The following is a 17,570-nucleotide window of genomic DNA, read 5'->3' on the forward strand; positions in this document are numbered from 1 at the left end:
TTTTTGTAAATGAAAAGTTAAATACACTTTTGTTTGTTTACATTGAGGAACGAAGAATATTTTTGTGTTTCAATAAGAGTTTTCATTAAAAATATATCTTAATCTGTTGAAAATATCTTCATCTATCTCGTGACGATGGGGAAAGCTTAGTGAAGTTTTCATAATTTGCATCCTTTGCAAATCTTCGATATATTACCTCAAAATGAATGGATTTACACAAAAACCAGATCTGTTTCCCCCAGGAAGGACTTTTTTTCACCTTGTAGATTGATATACATATGAATTTCGATAACATTCACGCAAAATTCATTTTGAAAATCATTTCTGATTTTCAGTTCAACTTGGATAAGTTTTCTTAGCATCAATGTTCCAATTTTAGCCATTGTATATGTATAAGGAGAAGGCAAGATATAATAGTTGTGGCTCTTCATGTATTCAATGTGCTTCTATCAGTCCCAATAAAACCAAAATAAAATGAATTTCATAAATACCGAGGCCGTTGAAACACTAATCATCGCTATCGATGAATTGAATCGGTACTACCCACCCCTGGCTGTCCTGGGTGCTAACCTCATTTTTGTCAAATTGACGACTGTCTTCTTAGATTCGTTGGTAAACGTCAAAGATCTCGAATTTCTGAAGCTTCTTGTAATTTTATTTCTGATCTGGCTCTCTCGTCGAGAGTATTTCTTGGTCGCGCTCAGTTTATTCGTCTTTCATTTGGTATTTTGCGCGGCCGTCGAGATGTAGCGGTACGCTCACAGATAGCTATTTTCCAACCCTCTAGATCAGCTGATTTTCCCCTCTTATTTCTTCCACTAGGTGCTTACGTAATTAGTATATACCGATTAACTATACACTTCAAACTGAGATTAAACAAATTTAAAATGAGAATAAGCAACTTCAAAATGGTAAACACAATCGAATTGGGAAGACACATTCAAAATGGGACTAAACAATCTCGTATTGAAAAAAGTCATTTTCAGTTTTATTTCATATTTCAAGAGAATTGTTCAGAAGTAACTAAGATTGAATCAATACAAAACACTAAATGATCTGATCAATACTTTTATTATTTGTCATGTCCCAATACGAGATTGTTTAGTCCCATTTTTAATGTGTCTTTTCCCAATTCGATTGTGTTTACCATTATGAAGTTGCTTATTCTCATTTCGAATTTGTTTAATTCCAATTTGAATGTGATTAGTGTCAATTTGAAGTTGAAAAGGTATAGTTGGGGGAGTAATATCGGAGGAGGATTAAAAAGCAGTTTATAGGTAATGTCTTTAATTAATATAGCTGTTCATGATTATAGGAAAATAACAAGAACCTTGCTTTAAGGTGCAATTACTGAGAAATATACCAACATTTACAAATATATTATAATGATACAAACTAAATAAAGTTTCAACTTGCTAATACACTCAATAAATATCCAATTTGACGTGCATCATTAAAATTCTGATAAAAAATAACCATCAGTTAATCAAAGAGGATTCAAAAAGTAAGAAAGTTTGTTGTTTTAAAACTGAAACAGGAATGCCTAAAATCACTGATTTGATGTAAGTCCGAAGTATGATTGACAAACATAAAATTTTGATCGACAACTAAATTATACTATATTATTATCAATATATTATATATACACAGTACGTCTTCTGCTTCCTTCTCATCTACCAGCACATAATATGCTATTATGTACATACTAAAAGGTAAATAAGCATCCATTAAAAAAGAATAACAAAAATAAAGCACGATAATGAATGTGGACGTAAAACGAATAAAAGTTACAAATTACGACTTCTGAATTCATAATTTCCTCGGATATATATATACTGCCCTAAAAGAATTTCTCGGTCGAGAAACAAGCCCAGATTAGTATCTACACAATTTTCGTATCCAATTAACCTATATAACTCTTCAACGATTTCTGGTATTAATCTCGAAAATTTGAACTATGAACAAACGTTCAATAAATAACATCCTTCACAAGACTTTGGCGGAATGGAAAATAACGATTAAAGTTCCTAATAAGACTTCTTTTCAAGCATTCCAAGGGGTTGATTCATCTTGCTCCGTTCCAAATTCCATCATAAATAGATATAGTAAAAATACTGAAAATACTGTGATTGATCGAAACATTCAATTATTTTTGGGCGATTCTTCGTGCAAAACGAACCAACCCCTCCTATGTAACGAGCTATATTGTCTTGTACTATATCCATTTGCTAGTCATTTGGGTATAATTCAAAGGGGGTGTATATTACATTCCCTGATACCCCTGGTATGGCATCTGAGGGGCGTAACCGGCCTGGGCGTATGCCTGGGGCACGAACTGCTGCGGTGGCATACCTGCGAAATTTCAACATCAAACACCTCGTTCCCCAGAGAAAAAAAACCATCGAACTCACCCATGCCCGGACCGGCGGTTAGCATCAATTGAGGCTCCTGCATCATGATCGACTTGGGCTCTTCCGCTGCCTCGGTCTGCCTCTGCGTTTCCGACTGTTCCAATTTCTCGATCCTCGTCGACATTTCCCTCGTCACCTGGATGAGGTAGGGCATCGCGAAGTCCATTATCTTGTGCTTCCACGCGAGCTCCAGGATCACGTCGGGCCTCAACAGGTCGTAGCATTGATATAAGCAGGCTGAGAAGCAATCGTAGGCTTTCCTCTCCAAGAACCACGCAAGGAGCTCTTCGGCCAATTCTTGATTTCTCGATTCGGCCGTGTACTCCATCGCGTCCCTGAAGAGCCTGTCCTTCTTGCACAGCTCCACGCTCTGTTTCCATCTGTTGTTGCCTGCGGAAAGATGCGAATTTAGATTCGAGGTTTGAGAGGGGGGGTGGAAAATTTATACCCACCTTTGTAGAGGTAGGCGGCGATGCGCCTGAATTCCGTCAGTTCGTGTTTCTCTAGTTTCTGGGCAAGACTGATGTTATCGAAGTTGTCGAAAGCATCTATGGATGTTCGGAGTCCCTGGAATAGGACGGATAAGATAAAAAAAAGGGCTACCTTCAAGGTGGATCAGTAGATTGGTAGATTTCTTACGATGGTTGTGACCCATAGGACTTACAAGCGCCAGGAAAAGGTTATTAAAACGATATGAACAGACCTAGTACTCAATTGAGTTACAAAAATTGACAGCAGCTGGCGCAATGTAGAGTAAAAATAAAATAAATTTTCCTATTTGAGCATCTTCTGAAATGAAGAAAACTAATAAAGAAATGTCGAGTTTTTGGTCAAGGAGAAACAATCGAATTACCGCTTTTATACAGGGTCGGTCTTTGATTCGTACAAATATTTTAACAGTAGATTCTTGAGGTCAAAAGAAACACTTTCCTACGCCATTTTTTCCGATTTGGCCCTGATAAACAGATAAAGCCATTTTAAGTCTTCATAATAAGCTGTGCCACCTCTGGAATATTAAATTTACCTCCAGAATGACTTGCTGAATCTGTAACACTACACATCTGTAGCTTTTTAAAAAAAGAGTTGCATCTGGTCAAAGTAGCAAATATTTAGAATTTCACAGATATTTTTAATTTTTGAATATCCAATTACTCGAAAACGGCGTATTACGAGGATATATTGAAAAATTCTTAGCCTACCATAGAACCAAACAAAATTTCAATGTCAAAATATTTTATTACTCAACATATTCTCCTCTTAATTGGTTACATTTATTACAGCGAACCTGCAACATCTCTAGACCTTTCAAAAAAAAAATGTTTCTTCTTATTCTGCAAACCAAACCCCCACAGCTTTTATTACCTCCTCGTTGGAAGAACATTTACGACCTTTTAAACTTTTTTTTCAGTTGAGGAAAGAGATGATAGTCGGATGGAGCCAAATCTAGTGAATAAGGGAGGTGTTCTAGTGATTCAAACCCTAAATCACTAATTTTTTGCATGGCAACATGAGATTTGTGTGCAAGGCCGTTGTCCTGCAAAAATAAAACACCTTTGGATAGCTTTCCGCGTCTTTTATCTTAAATTTTTTCCCGTAGAATGGTCAGTAATGTCGAATAGTAATCTCCGGTTAATGTTCTACTCTTATCCAAAAAATCAATCATGATTACTTCATGGCAATCCCAAGAAACTGAAGAAAGAACTTTTCCAGCAGGTTTTTGGACACGAAACTTCTTAGGTCTTGGAGCACCAGAGTGTCGCCATTCCATCGGTTGGTGCTTAGTTTCTGGATCGTAGAAATGTACTCAAGTCTCATCCCTAGTAACAATTCGGTTTGAGAAGTCTACATCGTTTTCAAATCGAGCACAGATCGAACGCGATGCTTCTACCCTTGCACGTTTTTGGTCAACATTCAAACATTTGGGTATCCATTTTGTAGCAATTTTTCTCATGTCCAAATGTAAATCAAAAAGTGTTTCGTTCAACCTCAAGAATCTACTGTTAAAATATTTGTAGGAGTCGAAGAGTCACCTTGTATAGGATGTGGTAAAATCGCGATTTTTCGCGAAAAGAACATTTCCCCTTTCATATCCTGAAATGAAATTCCGTAGAAAAATCCGTATACCTAACTAGCAAAAAATATTCAAAAAGGACCCAAAATTCCGGTAAATTTCAAAAAATTCGAAGACGGTCGGAACAATTCTGACCAAAATCAGAAAGTCACATCTATAGAAAAATTCTTTCATTCTAATTACTCAAAAACGTAAGGAAGACGACTCACCTGGAAGTCCTCCTCTTCGATTAGCAGAGAATTCAAGGCTTCGTTGATCGCTTTGTTGTTCAGGTTTTGTACAGAACGAAGGTATGATTTGACCAGCTGCAGATGACCTGTTTTGGAGAAGAACTGGACAGCCCTGGGATAAAGTAAACATTACATTCACAGTCGGATAACGAAAACTCAAAACAAAAAGGACCAGATACGAAGATATCTACTAAAAGTTCCACTGACCTGGTATGATCCATCCTGGGGGCCAACACAAGCAGTAGGTCGTTCAAAAGTAGCGGTTTGTAGTCGAGATAAAACTGTATAGCCTTATAGTACAATTCGATGTTGGCCACTTTGGTTATGATGTCCTTGAAATGCCCCTCCCTCCAGGCTTCAGTCGGATGTGCCATCATGGCAAGGACAGCGTTGTCGTACTCTTCGTATTTGTCGTACAGGAATACCAATTCGGCCCAGAGATGAGCCTGCTCTGCCGCTCTAAGAACCTACATGAGAAAAATACAATATTTATTGTTGTTGTTGCAAATAGACTTACAGATACTCACTTTTGGTATATTGACTCTGGACCAGAACAACTCTAGATGCTCCCGCATTTTGGCCGGTTTGTATTTCGAGTAAAGTATTGCCAATTCGGTGAACATCCCCATATGGGCCCTCTCCAAACCTAACGCAGCTTCCAATAGACCGATGAGCTCCTCAAAGTACCCGCGGTCTTGGTAGTAGTTGATCAAATCCTACAAAACAACATCGATTCGAAAGCGGCCTATGGAAATTTGACAGGTGACGTTTTGACTGACCTGCAACTCGTCCGCGTGCACCACGATGTGCATGCCGCACATCTGCGACAGCCTGAACTCCTCGTGATCGACGCACGCGAAACAGACCTCCTTCCAGGTTCTGGTGCTGTTCGCCTTCCGGGCGCTGTCCACCGCGCCCTGGAACTCTTTGAGGTGGACCAGCGTGATGGCGAGACGCGCAAAGTTCGACACGTTGTTGAACAGCAGCTTGGCCGCGTCGTACATCTTGTCCTCGAAGCAACGCTCCCCGATCTTCAGTATGTCGGCGTGGTTGGGCCCGGATATGAACTCCTCCAGGTCGGCCAGACGACCGGTCTTCGCGTACGAGTAGATCAGCTCGGACTCGATGTAGCTCTCGCGCGCCTTCTTGCGCGCCATCTGGAGGTACCTGGCGAAAGGCGGACGGGTTACGATAAATTCTCGAGACGCTGCGTCCATCCCTTACCTGACCAGATCCTCCCACGACTCGTTCTTGCCGGCGGTCTCCACAACGGCCATGTACTCGGACGGGTCGTCGGCCTTGATGTAGGAGTCGATCGCCTCCTTGACCATGCCCTGCTTCAGCTGCGCCTTGGCCAGCTGGCTCCACACGGCCGGCTCGTTGCATCGCTCGGCGAATTCGTAGGCGCGGTCCAGGTTCTGGACCTGCTCGATCAGCACCTGGATGGCGGACGTGTTCACGTCGAACTTCTTGAAGATGGCGAACGCCTCCTCGTAGAGGTGGTTGTTGATGGCGATGTTCGCTATGTCGGGGGCGTCGTAGTTGTCCAGGCGGTTGATGTAGTCCATCACGCGGCTGGTGTCGGCCTTTATCGCTGCGAAGGAAAGGGAGATTTGAGAACCTCGACAACGTTGAGATACGAGGATGTATTGATATCTAGTTAATCTAGACAAGTCCCATGCATAAAAAGAATATTGCGTTACCATAGCAACGAACAATAACTCATTAGAAGTGTCAGTGTGAAGTTTGAGGTCAAAAAAGTAAACCAGAGTTACGCAATAAATCAAAAGAAAGAAGATGACCATCGAAATTGTGAAAATCGAAAATTTGGAGTATAGAGCCATCATCAAGTACCTGTATTTAAAAGGGTTAACACTTAGAACATAGAATATCAGGAAGGAGCTTTTTCGAATAAATGTGACGGGAATTGTGCGACGGAAACGGCCATATTGGTCATCCAAGTTCTGATTTGAAAAGTGGCAGACTTGGAAGTCAAATGATTCTGTTATCTGTGGCCAAATGAACAAAGTGATGTTTTAACTTAATTTTGGTATTTTGGATTCTTGAAATTTGCTGGACATAAGGATTTTGGATATTTTAGCGTGAATAATTCATAGGTAGGTGATTTTTAAGCTGAATATCAGGTATCAATTATGAGTTTCTGAATTTCATGACATAACAAGGTTATCCCATGACAATAACACTCCATGGGCGTAGGTGATGTTAAGTCATAGACCTTAATACCATTAAGTATATAGCCAAGCAGTGTTAGGCGGGGTGAAATTCCGCTTTGATTATCAATTTGAACAAGCGTGAAAAAGCTTCTGACTTTACGTCAATGCTTTCTTAATTTTTTTGATTGATCAGAATCAACTGACTATTGAAGTTAGTTTTTTGAAAACTTCATTGTCCTACGCCACTGTTGAAACGGAAATATATGTCGGCCATATTTCTCCTCTATTCCGGTCAAATTGAAATGAGCAATATGCTCCTTCCTATTATTCTATATTCTAAGGGTTAACAAGTAAGCAGATTTACGAAGATATGCTTACTACCCTTGGTGATCCTTCGTATGAGAACGTGAAAAATTGAACTGCAAGCTTCAAAAGAGGTAAATTTTCGATTAAAGATGATGACCGATCGGGAAGGCCAGTTTCTGTGTCAGTTCCCGAAAATATCGATGCAGTTCAGGACTTGATTTTATCAGACCGTCGAATTGGGCTATAACGGATATCTGGAGCATTGAATATTTCATACGAACGCGTTCTTCATAGTTCACGTCAATTTGGACATGAGAAAAATTGCTGCAAAATGGATCCCCAAATGTTTGAATGTTAACCAAAAGACTGCAAGGGTAAAAGCATCGCGTTCGATCTGTGCTCGATTTGAAAACGATGTAGACTTCTTAAACCGAATAGTTACTATGGATGAGACTTGGGTAGATTTCTACGATCCAGAAACAAAGCAACAATCGATGGAATGGCGACACTCTGGTTCTCCAAGACCTAAGAAGTTTCGTGTCCCAAAATCTGCTGGAAAAGTTCTTGCTTCAGTTTTTTGGGATTACCATGGAGTTATCACGATTTATTTTTTGGATAAGGGTAGAACAATAACCGGAGATTACTATTCGACATTACTGACCACTCACGGGAAAAAATCAAAGAGAAAAGACGCGGAAAGCTATCCAAAGGTGTTTTGTTTTTGCAGGAAAACGCCCCTGCCCACAAATCTCATTTTGCCATGCAAAAAATTCGTGATTTAGGGTTTGAATTATTAGAACACCCCCTTTTTTCACCAGATTTGGCTCCATCTGACTATCATCTCCTTACTCAACTGACAAAAAGTTTAAAAGGTCGTAAATTTTCTTCCAACGAGGAGGTAATAAGAGCTGTGGAGGTTTGGTTTGCAGAGCAAGAAGAAACACTTGTTTTGAAAGGTCTAGAGACGTTGCAGGTTCGCTGTAATAAATGTATCCAATGGGGGCTACCGTTTTTTTGCTCACCAGTTGGCGCCTTTGTAAAGTGAGGTCCTGAACATAGACAAACTAATGCAAGATTTGTTTATCTACGATGACGGGGACTTGTCATTTCACAGATCATAATATTGGAGAAATTGAATATGTATATAAATATTTGGTTACTAATCAATATCTTGTTCGTCATGTGTGTAAGTCCCTTTCTGACAATGATTTGACTTCACTTCTTTTATAGCATCAAACACGTAATATCAATAAAAGTATTATAGATATATGGAGACCACAAACTTAATATTAATCATATAGTTGAGTCTATGATTTGGACCTCACGCTACACTAGCACATCTAGCGGCGAATTCACACGCGGTAGCCCTTATTAAGAGGAGAATATGTTGAGTAATGAAATATTTTGACATTGACATTTCGTTTGGTTCTGTAGTAGGCTTAGAATTTTGCAATATATCCTCGTACATGGGGAATATGAACAAATGGTAGTTATTTCACAAAGAGTATACTTCAAATCGTCGAAAGCTGACTTTCAATCCATGAACAACTACAGAAACTAGAAGGAAATGGTAGGATTTTGGCATAGTATTATCTCTAGCGATGGAAAATCGATCTACTGTGGGACCAAGTGTTGCTAAGAGGCACTGACAGATCGTCCAAGTCGGGACAGAATGAGTAAAACCCTCGATAAAGTCCAGCCTGTGTGTACACACCTCGAACAATTTCAGAGCAGCTAAAACCCCACTTACCGGTCAAGATGAGAAGATTCTGCAGGTTCCTATGGTCGGAGAACACAGAATTGTCGAGGACGATCTTCTCGAGCAGCTCGATGAGCTCGTTCGGCAGGTCGGCCGTCATGAAAGCCTTGACGGTGACGGAGATGTCCTCGGGATCCTGGGTCTCGTTCAGGGCGGTCTGCACCACCTGGTCGATCAGCTGTCGCCTGTAGGGGTTGCTCTCCTGGAGCACCTCGGCCCACAGCTCGGGGTCGCGCCTGCGCACCAGGTACCTGGCCTCGGACTTGAACAGCGAGTTCTCGTTGCACACGGCTATCAGTTCGCGGTCGCACTGGCCCCTCTCGTAGGCCACGCACGCCAGGTGGGGATCGCGCTTCTCGCAATAGCGTCCTACCACCCTTGAGTCGTACCTGAAACGAAAAAAAATTGTTAAAAAACCACGGTTACCTTGTTATGCAGCGCTCACCATTGGTTCTCCTTCAAGAACCTCTCAGCGTTGTTGTTGGAATCGATGTAGATCTTCGCGAGCGCGTTGTGCGTAGCCGGTTCCACGCAACCTTCGTGCACCCTCGACTCCAGCCAGGGTAGCAGCAGCTTCAGCCTGTTCCTCTTCTCCACCTCCTCGACGAGCTCGTCGGTGGAGAACTGACCCCTCACGACCAATATAAGGTTCTTGATGATGTCCTCGGAACAGTCGACGTCCAACAGTCCGCCGATGACGACGGGCAACCTGCTGGGGTTCACCTTTTGCACGTAGATCTCGATGTATTTCTGCAGGGAATTCCTGTAAAGGTACAGAACCAGATCGTGGACGAAGTCGAATCGGTCGCACACTATGATCAACGGCAGCTGATCGGTGAGCTTGGCCTCCTTGAGGAAGTTCTTCACGCGTTCCGGATTGTAGCAGTTCGACTCGCGGCATATGCGCTCCACCTCCTTGATCTGGCCGGTCTTGCAGGCCGCCTGTATGTACTTGAAGTGCACCTCCTCGTCCTGCGAGAAGTTCACGATGGAGCCGAGGAAGTAGAACAGACCCTCGTAGCTCTTGAAGCTCTCGAACAGATCGATCAGGGCCTTCGTGGTCAGCTGTTCGTGGTACTTGGTGGCGATCTGCACGCAGATCTGGAGGTTCTGCCGGATGTTGGCCGTCAGCATGGCCTTCAGACACTCGAGGCTGTCCTCGACGCTGAGGGTGCCGAAGAAGCTCACCAGCCAGTCCACCGGTAGGAGCTGGGTGTGCACCACCGCTCTCTTGATGTCGTAAAGGTCGGTGTAGTGTTCCAGGGCCCTTTGGAGGAGACCCGCCTTCTCGCAGAGCTGGGCGATGTGCGCCCTGTCGTAGTGGGAGAACATGTTGCTACCTGCGAAATTCGAAGGTTTATAAGGAGAAATTTCATAATGTCATAACGCTGTTGCCACAACTAATATCAATTTTTATTACGAAAATGCCGAAAGTGATTGAAAAAAGAGACAGGGTTTCAGGAAGTGCTATTTAGAATTGAGGAGTTCCCTACATGTTGGCCAACCTAGAAAAAGGTCTACCAACGGGGAATGATTGCTTTCTGACGAAACCTACTTCATTCTTTCCGCAATGATCAAATATATTTATGAAATTCTACCGAGCTTTCTAGAGTTTACTGTTAAAAAGAAAAATATATTTTCATAACCTCGATTGCTGATTGGTTGAAATTTATGTTGGTATCACTACTTCTTGTGACAATTGACATATTTCATTGGCAAATGTCATTTTTACTGATAAAGAAGAAAGTAAAAGAGTAATCTGTGACCATTTACGACATTTATGGTTATGTTATGTGCAAAGTTTTGGTTATGTGCATAATCTTTGCTTGAACGCATTCTTGTTTTCTTGTATTTTGTAAGCTATACTGCACATTGACTAACAGATTACTTTTTCCTTCTTGACATTTGCCAACGAAACATGTCAATTGACACAAGAAGTAGTAACACCAACATAAATTTCAACCAATAAGCAATCGAGGTTATGAAAATCTTTTTTTCTCTTTAACAGTAAACTCTAGAAAGCTCGATAGAATTTCATAAATATATTTGACCATTGCGGAAAGAATGAAGTAGGTTTCGTTAGGAAGCAACCATTCCCCGTTGGTAGACCTTGTAGACCTTTTTCTAGGTTGGCCAACATGTAGGGAACTCCTCCATTCAAGTCCGCTCATTCAAATAGTTATACCCTGATATTCTAAAATCTACAATACCTCAGACTGTAGCGAACATATTCAATGTAAGAGAATTTATATAATGTTTCATCTGAATCTAAACGACTTATATTTCAGCTGAATATTTCCACAATCAGAAAGATTGTGAATGTGGAGGATGACAAAGAATTTCCTTCTATTGGGACACCCAAAAAAAAGGTGGCATTTGAGAATTTTATGTCTGAGTGAATTAATGCGAAAAGTTCACTACAGGATTTTCGATGAATGTCATCGTAGAATAAGTTCCCGGAAATTTATTTTTCTATTTTCATTTGACTTGTCCTATACATTATAAATGTCTTAAGGTACCAATAAATACCTAATTATTATTATTATATCAATGTATTAAGATAAACAGCCACAAATACGCGCCAGTTTTCCTGTTAATTGTTTATTCATGTCAAATTTTTCTTCTAAGGTGAAGTTCATCTTGACTTGAAACTTCCTTTAATTTCTTTTACTTATATTGATGCAAGATGATTTTTGTTGAAGAATTTAACATTCTTGTAATTATCTGTTAATTCCTTCAGGAGATACCCATTCCCAACCAGTGCATCATATGCATTTCATCTTCCGGTTAATGTTTTTGTAATCTACAACTGATGTAACGTATTCAAACTTTAGCCAAAGAAGATAACAAACATTAACTCTCCTCAAGCTAGTGCATATTATGATATTAAACTGATCTCTTGTATTTTCCATGCAAATAACTGGATTTGGTATGCCTTCATCAATCAGTTTGTATAAACTTAAATTATATTCGTCACATATTTTCCGAAGAGATTCGACATTGTGATAAAATACGTAATAACAGAAACTTTTACGTAGAACGGGCAACATAGAGTTGATCCAAAACCCAAAAATGTTTTGACGAGCCTCATAACCCCACATTTTCGTACTATACAGAGTGAAATGTGTCAAATTTCCATGGCCAACCGAGTGTTAAAATAAAACTGAACGGAGCACACTCACCTAAAATTGCATCGGCAACCTGCGGCGCGGATATAAGATTGATCTCCAGCAGTCTCGTCTGCAGGTGACCCTCGGTCGGTCTGTTGTTCTTCAGCGCCTCCAGGAGGAAGGCCGTGCATTGCGGCACCATGTTGTGCTCCATGAAGATGTCGACGATCTGGTTTATGTCGGCGAGGGGTTCCTGGTCGCCGACCAGCATGCCAGCGAACTTGGCGCCCTGCTCGGGGTTCGTCCGCATCACGTAGCGCAGCAGGTAGACGTAGTCCGGGGTGTAGGAGACCTTCTTGGCGTAGATGACGATCTTCTGGAACTGTCCGGTCTCCGCGAAACTCTGGATCACCTTCTCCGGCACGTTGGCCCTCAGATAGACGGACAGGGCGAGGGTGGGGTCGACCTGTTTGACGAGATCGCCCAGTTCCTCGGAACACTCGAGCTTCTCCTCCTTCAGCCACTTCTCCAGGAGCTGTTTGCGGTTCTGCAAGAGCACCGGCTTGCAGAGTTCCAGGGATTCGTACCTAAAAAGATGGGTTCGCATTTTTCATTAAACCTGTTTTGAATATAATGAGGAAAAGGGTTTATCGACTACTGAAATCCACAAGTACGGACAACTGGAATGATTTTCATCAAAAAAACCAAACAAAAGTCCAAAAATCAGACCGTTACCAGGTAAAAATCTAGGCCCTATTGAATACGATGCAAAAAGGCAAGAGAAAAATGAGATTTTCGACGTTTACCAAACGCGGGGTTTGATTTTCCATCATTATTACCTGTTTAATTGTCCTTTATCGAGGAGGATGCTGAAATACTGCAATAATGGACTGTTTTGTCCAGCCTGGGTGGGCACTTGTTGGAACATTTGAATCGTAGCGGGAGTTCTTAGAATTCCTGAAAAATAATTTCTAATTATCCACTATAAAAATGAACCACATCCAATGAAAAGGATGAAGAATATTGACATTCATCAATTGATCAATAACTGTTAGCTCAGCTAGTTAAAAAATATGAAACCATCTCCTTACCAATTTTCTAAATTGCAATAAATTCATTCATTCATTGCTGTATCCCATTACCGGGAATAAATCTACAAAAAGACAAAAGAAGAAAAAAAAATATAAAGATGCGGGCAGACTTGTAATTTCTTAGGGCTAATTGCGACTGTGTACCCTCCTGTGACTGGAGAGACCCAACCGTGACCTGCAGATCCTTACACACTTCGAGCATGACCAGATCTGGCCACCGCTGGATCCTTCTGGAGTCTCCTTTATAACTGTGTACCAAAGACCTCCACTGTGACCTGTCTAACGCTAATTGTTCCCAGTTATGATTGGCATTAACTGATTTTAGGGATTGATGCAGTATATCCTTAAACCGCTTATACTGGCCTCCTGGTTTCCGAACTCCCTCTGTGAATTCGCCATACAGAGCTATTTTGGGGAGTCTTGTGTCCTCAGAATGTGGCCGCTCCATCTGAGTCGAACCCTCGGTACTTGAGTCTCAATTGTTATACAACTCGCGCGTTGCAAGACTTCTGCATTCGAAACTTTGTGGAACCATCTGATGTGCATTATCTGCCTTAGATGACGTTGTTGCTTTTGTTCAAGCTGTTTAATATGTCGCCTGTAGGGCGTCCAGCTTTCGCTTCCGTGAAAAAGCGTTGGGAGGACCACTGCTTTGTAAACAGCTGTCTTGGTCGTCAGATTGAGGTCGTGATTTTGAAATACTCTGTCCTTTAGCTTCCAGATTGCCCGTGATGCCGAATTGATACGGTTGTGCATTTCCGTGTCTAGGTTAGCCCTAGTATTTATGAAGCTTCCCAAGTATTTGAACTGCTCAACCTGTTCTAGAATTTCATTCTCCAGGCTGACATCTGAAGGCTTTCTGGCGGACACACCAGGATTTTGGTTTTGTCGATATTAAGTCTAAGGCCTAAAGCTTCGTATATATGTTTATAGGTGTCCAACATTATCTGCAGATCCTCTGAGCTGCTAGCGATAAGTGCGCAGTCGTCTGCATATTGAAGTTCCGTGATAAACTTTGTGCGGTTTTTTGCTCTGAGGCGCTTTAGGTTAAACAGGCCTTCATCAAATCTGAATCTCAATCCAACACCTCTTACAGACATGTCAGCAATTATCGAGACAGCTATGGCGAAAATATTGAACAGTAAAGTCGCTAACACGCAGCCTTGTTTCACAAAAAGAAACAAAGAATAACATTCGATAACTCCAACAATTTTTCTGCAATAATCGAGCAACAATAACAGGCTAACTTCCAAGCTTACCTTTGGGTGCATTAGCAGCAATCTTTGCGGCTTCCGTGTATTGACCATTCTGGAACAACATCTGGAATTTGCTGACGAAAAGATCCTCAGCTCCTGCCAGATCGTTCCTAGACGCAATACGAAGGGCCAAATCATGGTTATGGAGGACACCGCTCACGTAACGGATTATGTTGTCTTCATCCACCGACACGGACAGCACCTGACCCCTCCTATTGACACCTGTCAGAAAGATTCAGTATAAATCTTTTCTACAGCTTAACATTGCTCATTTTGCTTGTCCAACATCCAAAAAAACTCACGAATGAGATAAAAACATGCCTTACCAATTATTCCACCGGTTGCCTCGTGTGGGGCTGTGACGAAGATGGTCTCGCTTGAGATACGGTTCATGTAGATGCAGATGCCGCTCTCGATGTCGTACATGTGGGCATAGCCGTATTTGGTGATCAAGTAGATCACGTCGTACTTGGAGGAGACCTGCATGGCCACCGGGAAATCATTCTGGGCCTCCGGAGGGAAGAAGACGTCCACGGTTTTCTTGGGGAAAGGCTGATTGTTCGGATGACACTGACCGACCTTGAAAAAAACAAGTCTCAATATATTTTCTTCGATAAGAGCAGTTCAACACTCACTTCGATAATGTGCAACTTTCCACCCTGGGCCGTTCTCACTGCGAAGCAGAACAAAGTGGACGGTTCTGGGTTGCCCTCCATCTTGAACGTGGCAAAGGAGGCGGCGTGGCCTTCTATCGGCTGAGAGCACTTCCTCTCCACCGAATACAGTTGCATCGCACCAACCACCCTGGACTGCTGGGCCGTTATGCCTACCAGGAGGAGCCAGTTCTGCTTGGGATCCGTTCGGTAGTTGATTATCTGGCATCCGTTCAGCAACGAGTGACTGCAAATGGGATTTAATGTGAAAAGAGTTGGGGGACCCTCCAAATTGGTTCTTACCGATCAAACATTTTCACAGGTGTCGAATCACCCTCCATAGACCAATGATAGACGGAAGTTTCTGTAACCAACGCTAAGGTGTTCAAAGATATCCACTTCCAGAAGATGACGTCTTCGTTCATGGTATGTGCCTTCATCTTGGACTTCATTTCGATGTTGAATATTTGCAGGGTTTTCTGAGCCTCTACTCCAGCTTTTCCTGGGATAAACGGACAATTAGCAAGTTATGTTTCTTTCTTTTAACAAAATTACCTTTGAGGGCTATGACCTTGGAAGCTGGGTTCATTATTGCACTTTCAGCAGTGATGGGACGCCTTATGGGGTTAGCTGTATCTGCCATGTCTATTATCACCACCTGGGAGGTATCTCCCACTTTTTCTCTGACACAGATGAATTTGTCGCTCTCCATGGTGAGAGTGGCAAAAGATATATTCGCCACATTGATACCGACATTTACCAGCTGTAACCATGTAAGAACAATTATTATTGCTGAAAAGCAACTCTAAAGTATCTAATTTTAAACCAAAAGCCTCAGTGGCATTAACGAAGACAAAAAATCAACATAGAATTGAACTTTGCTATGGATTTCCGTTTACTTTGTTTCTGAATACTCGATCTAAAGATATTTCAAGTATTATTATTATTGATTGACAGATTTTTCAAGAAAGAATGACCTCAGAGTTTCCCATCTGAATTTTTTCATTGTTCCCAAGTCACCATTACTGATGAAGAGTAACATCACAAAAACTTTTTCTGAACATATTCAGTTGATTCTTCGGCATTGGCAATAAGTGTTTCAGTATCCAGAAAGTCCTAGAAGGAAAATGAAACAGCTCTTCGCAAAGTTGTTTATGATGAGTCAATCTTGTTTTCATTTATGACCAGACCTAGTTTTCAGTTCAGTTTTCAAATGAACGATATATTAGCATTTTTATCCAATGTAATCAAGTTGTTTTTGGATCCTACACTCCTTCTTTTGGCCATTTCAATTTTCTTTCATTTATAAGATAATAGCTAGTGCCATTAACTTAATGCGACATTGAAAAGTTCTTACTGGTTGAGGAGTTTTGCAATGACATTTAATTCATACTGTAAGTATTGTGAGTGATGGTGGATTTTGTATTGTTGTGACAGGTGTGAAAAAGCCTAGTTTTCAGGAATTTCCTTTGAATACATTGACCAATTAATCAATGAGTTACGATTTTACATTTGATAGGAAAATGTAATTCAACAGGACTCTAAGCAAGCTATAATTAAATCTCTGTATTGTTTTTCGAATGATGAGAAATAGCTCACAATATTTCTATCTTAGAGATATTATGAATTCCAATTTATATATTTCAAAGAAGCCTTCAAGTAACTCAATATGGAACCACATCTCCATATGTTTTTCAACCAGGAAATGTTCAGTATTTGGGGAATATGGATGATGTTTGTGGTCAGAATCCTGGGGCAGCATTCAGTCAGAGCTCCCACAAATCTATAATCTATTTTTAGAAATTGAATTCTGTTTGTTTTCTTATGCATTTCAATGGAAAACAACACTAGGGGCGTACGTATTACATTGAAGGCGACATAATCAGACAATCAGAATTTTAGGGTATCTGAAGTTGATAAAGCCATTTATTCTGAGCATGTATTTTGACCTATATCAATAGGTTTTTCAATTGGAGAAATAAACTTGTAAAGGTGTAAGTGACAATAAAGTATGAATTATTTGGTGTTGAGTCAGAGGTCTTCGGCGAACGCCCCCTAAAATACGAACTGACAATATCAATACCGGCTTCAAGATAGACCTAATCTAGTTCACGTATTGATTTATCATCCCCTCATCATATTGTGCAATTAATCACTAGTAATAAATGTGGCATTAGCAATTATTACAAGCTAAGGGGCGTAAAACTGTTCTCCAAAGACTTGCCTGTAAATGTTCCTGGAATTTAATTGGCAACATTTGACTTGCCATTTTTACTTTTTATTGTAAAACGAATCCTGTCCCTTAACTTAAAATATTATCAGTCTTTCACGAAACAAAAACTACACCAACTAGTTTTTCCGAACACAATAGTTTTCCTTTTAGAAATCGACTGACATGACAGCTTACACAAAAATGTTAGACACCCAAGATGGCGCCTGCTGAGCCAACTGTAGACGTTGGAACTAAAGTTCGATGACTGCGCATGTATTGATATCTATGACCGCCACA

The 17,570-nt window shown here is 41.0% G+C and overlaps 1 protein-coding gene across 1 annotated transcript; it reads right to left on the bottom strand.

Annotated features, from left to right (window-relative positions):
* Positions 1-1,270: 1,270 nt before the first annotated feature.
* On the bottom strand, positions 1,271-17,514 carry LOC123320931 (clathrin heavy chain). The gene is made up of 18 exons (XM_044908429.1): positions 17,286-17,514; positions 15,617-15,824; positions 15,365-15,563; positions 15,044-15,308; positions 14,735-14,987; positions 14,412-14,630; positions 12,901-13,018; positions 12,134-12,648; positions 9,397-10,291; positions 8,943-9,340; positions 5,937-6,306; positions 5,492-5,879; positions 5,240-5,428; positions 4,920-5,179; positions 4,692-4,824; positions 2,864-2,978; positions 2,412-2,801; positions 1,271-2,352 (listed from the first exon to the last, which is right to left on the bottom strand). Exons 1-18 carry the CDS (start codon positions 17,328-17,330, stop codon positions 2,264-2,266), a joined length of 5,049 nt encoding a protein of 1,682 aa, XP_044764364.1. The 5' UTR covers positions 17,331-17,514; the 3' UTR covers positions 1,271-2,263.
* Between the last annotated feature and the right edge of the window lie 56 nt (positions 17,515-17,570).

This window comes from Coccinella septempunctata, chromosome 9 (assembly GCF_907165205.1).
Source record: "Coccinella septempunctata chromosome 9, icCocSept1.1, whole genome shotgun sequence".
Taxonomy (NCBI): Eukaryota; Metazoa; Arthropoda; class Insecta; order Coleoptera; family Coccinellidae; genus Coccinella; species Coccinella septempunctata.

What these genes read in the sequence shown, in the direction of transcription:
- LOC123320931 (XM_044908429.1), bottom strand. Translation starts at nt 17,330, where the DNA reads ATGGCAAGTCAAATGTTGCCAATTAAATTCCAGGAACATTTACAG. An exon ending in GAAAGTTGCACATTATCGAA is followed by an intron (nt 14,988 to 15,043) that starts GTGAGTGTTGAA and finishes GTTTTTTTCAAG; the next exon opens with GTCGGTCAGTGTCATCCGAA. An exon ending in TCGTGGGAGGATCTGGTCAG is followed by an intron (nt 5,880 to 5,936) that starts GTAAGGGATGGA and finishes GCCTTTCGCCAG; the next exon opens with GTACCTCCAGATGGCGCGCA.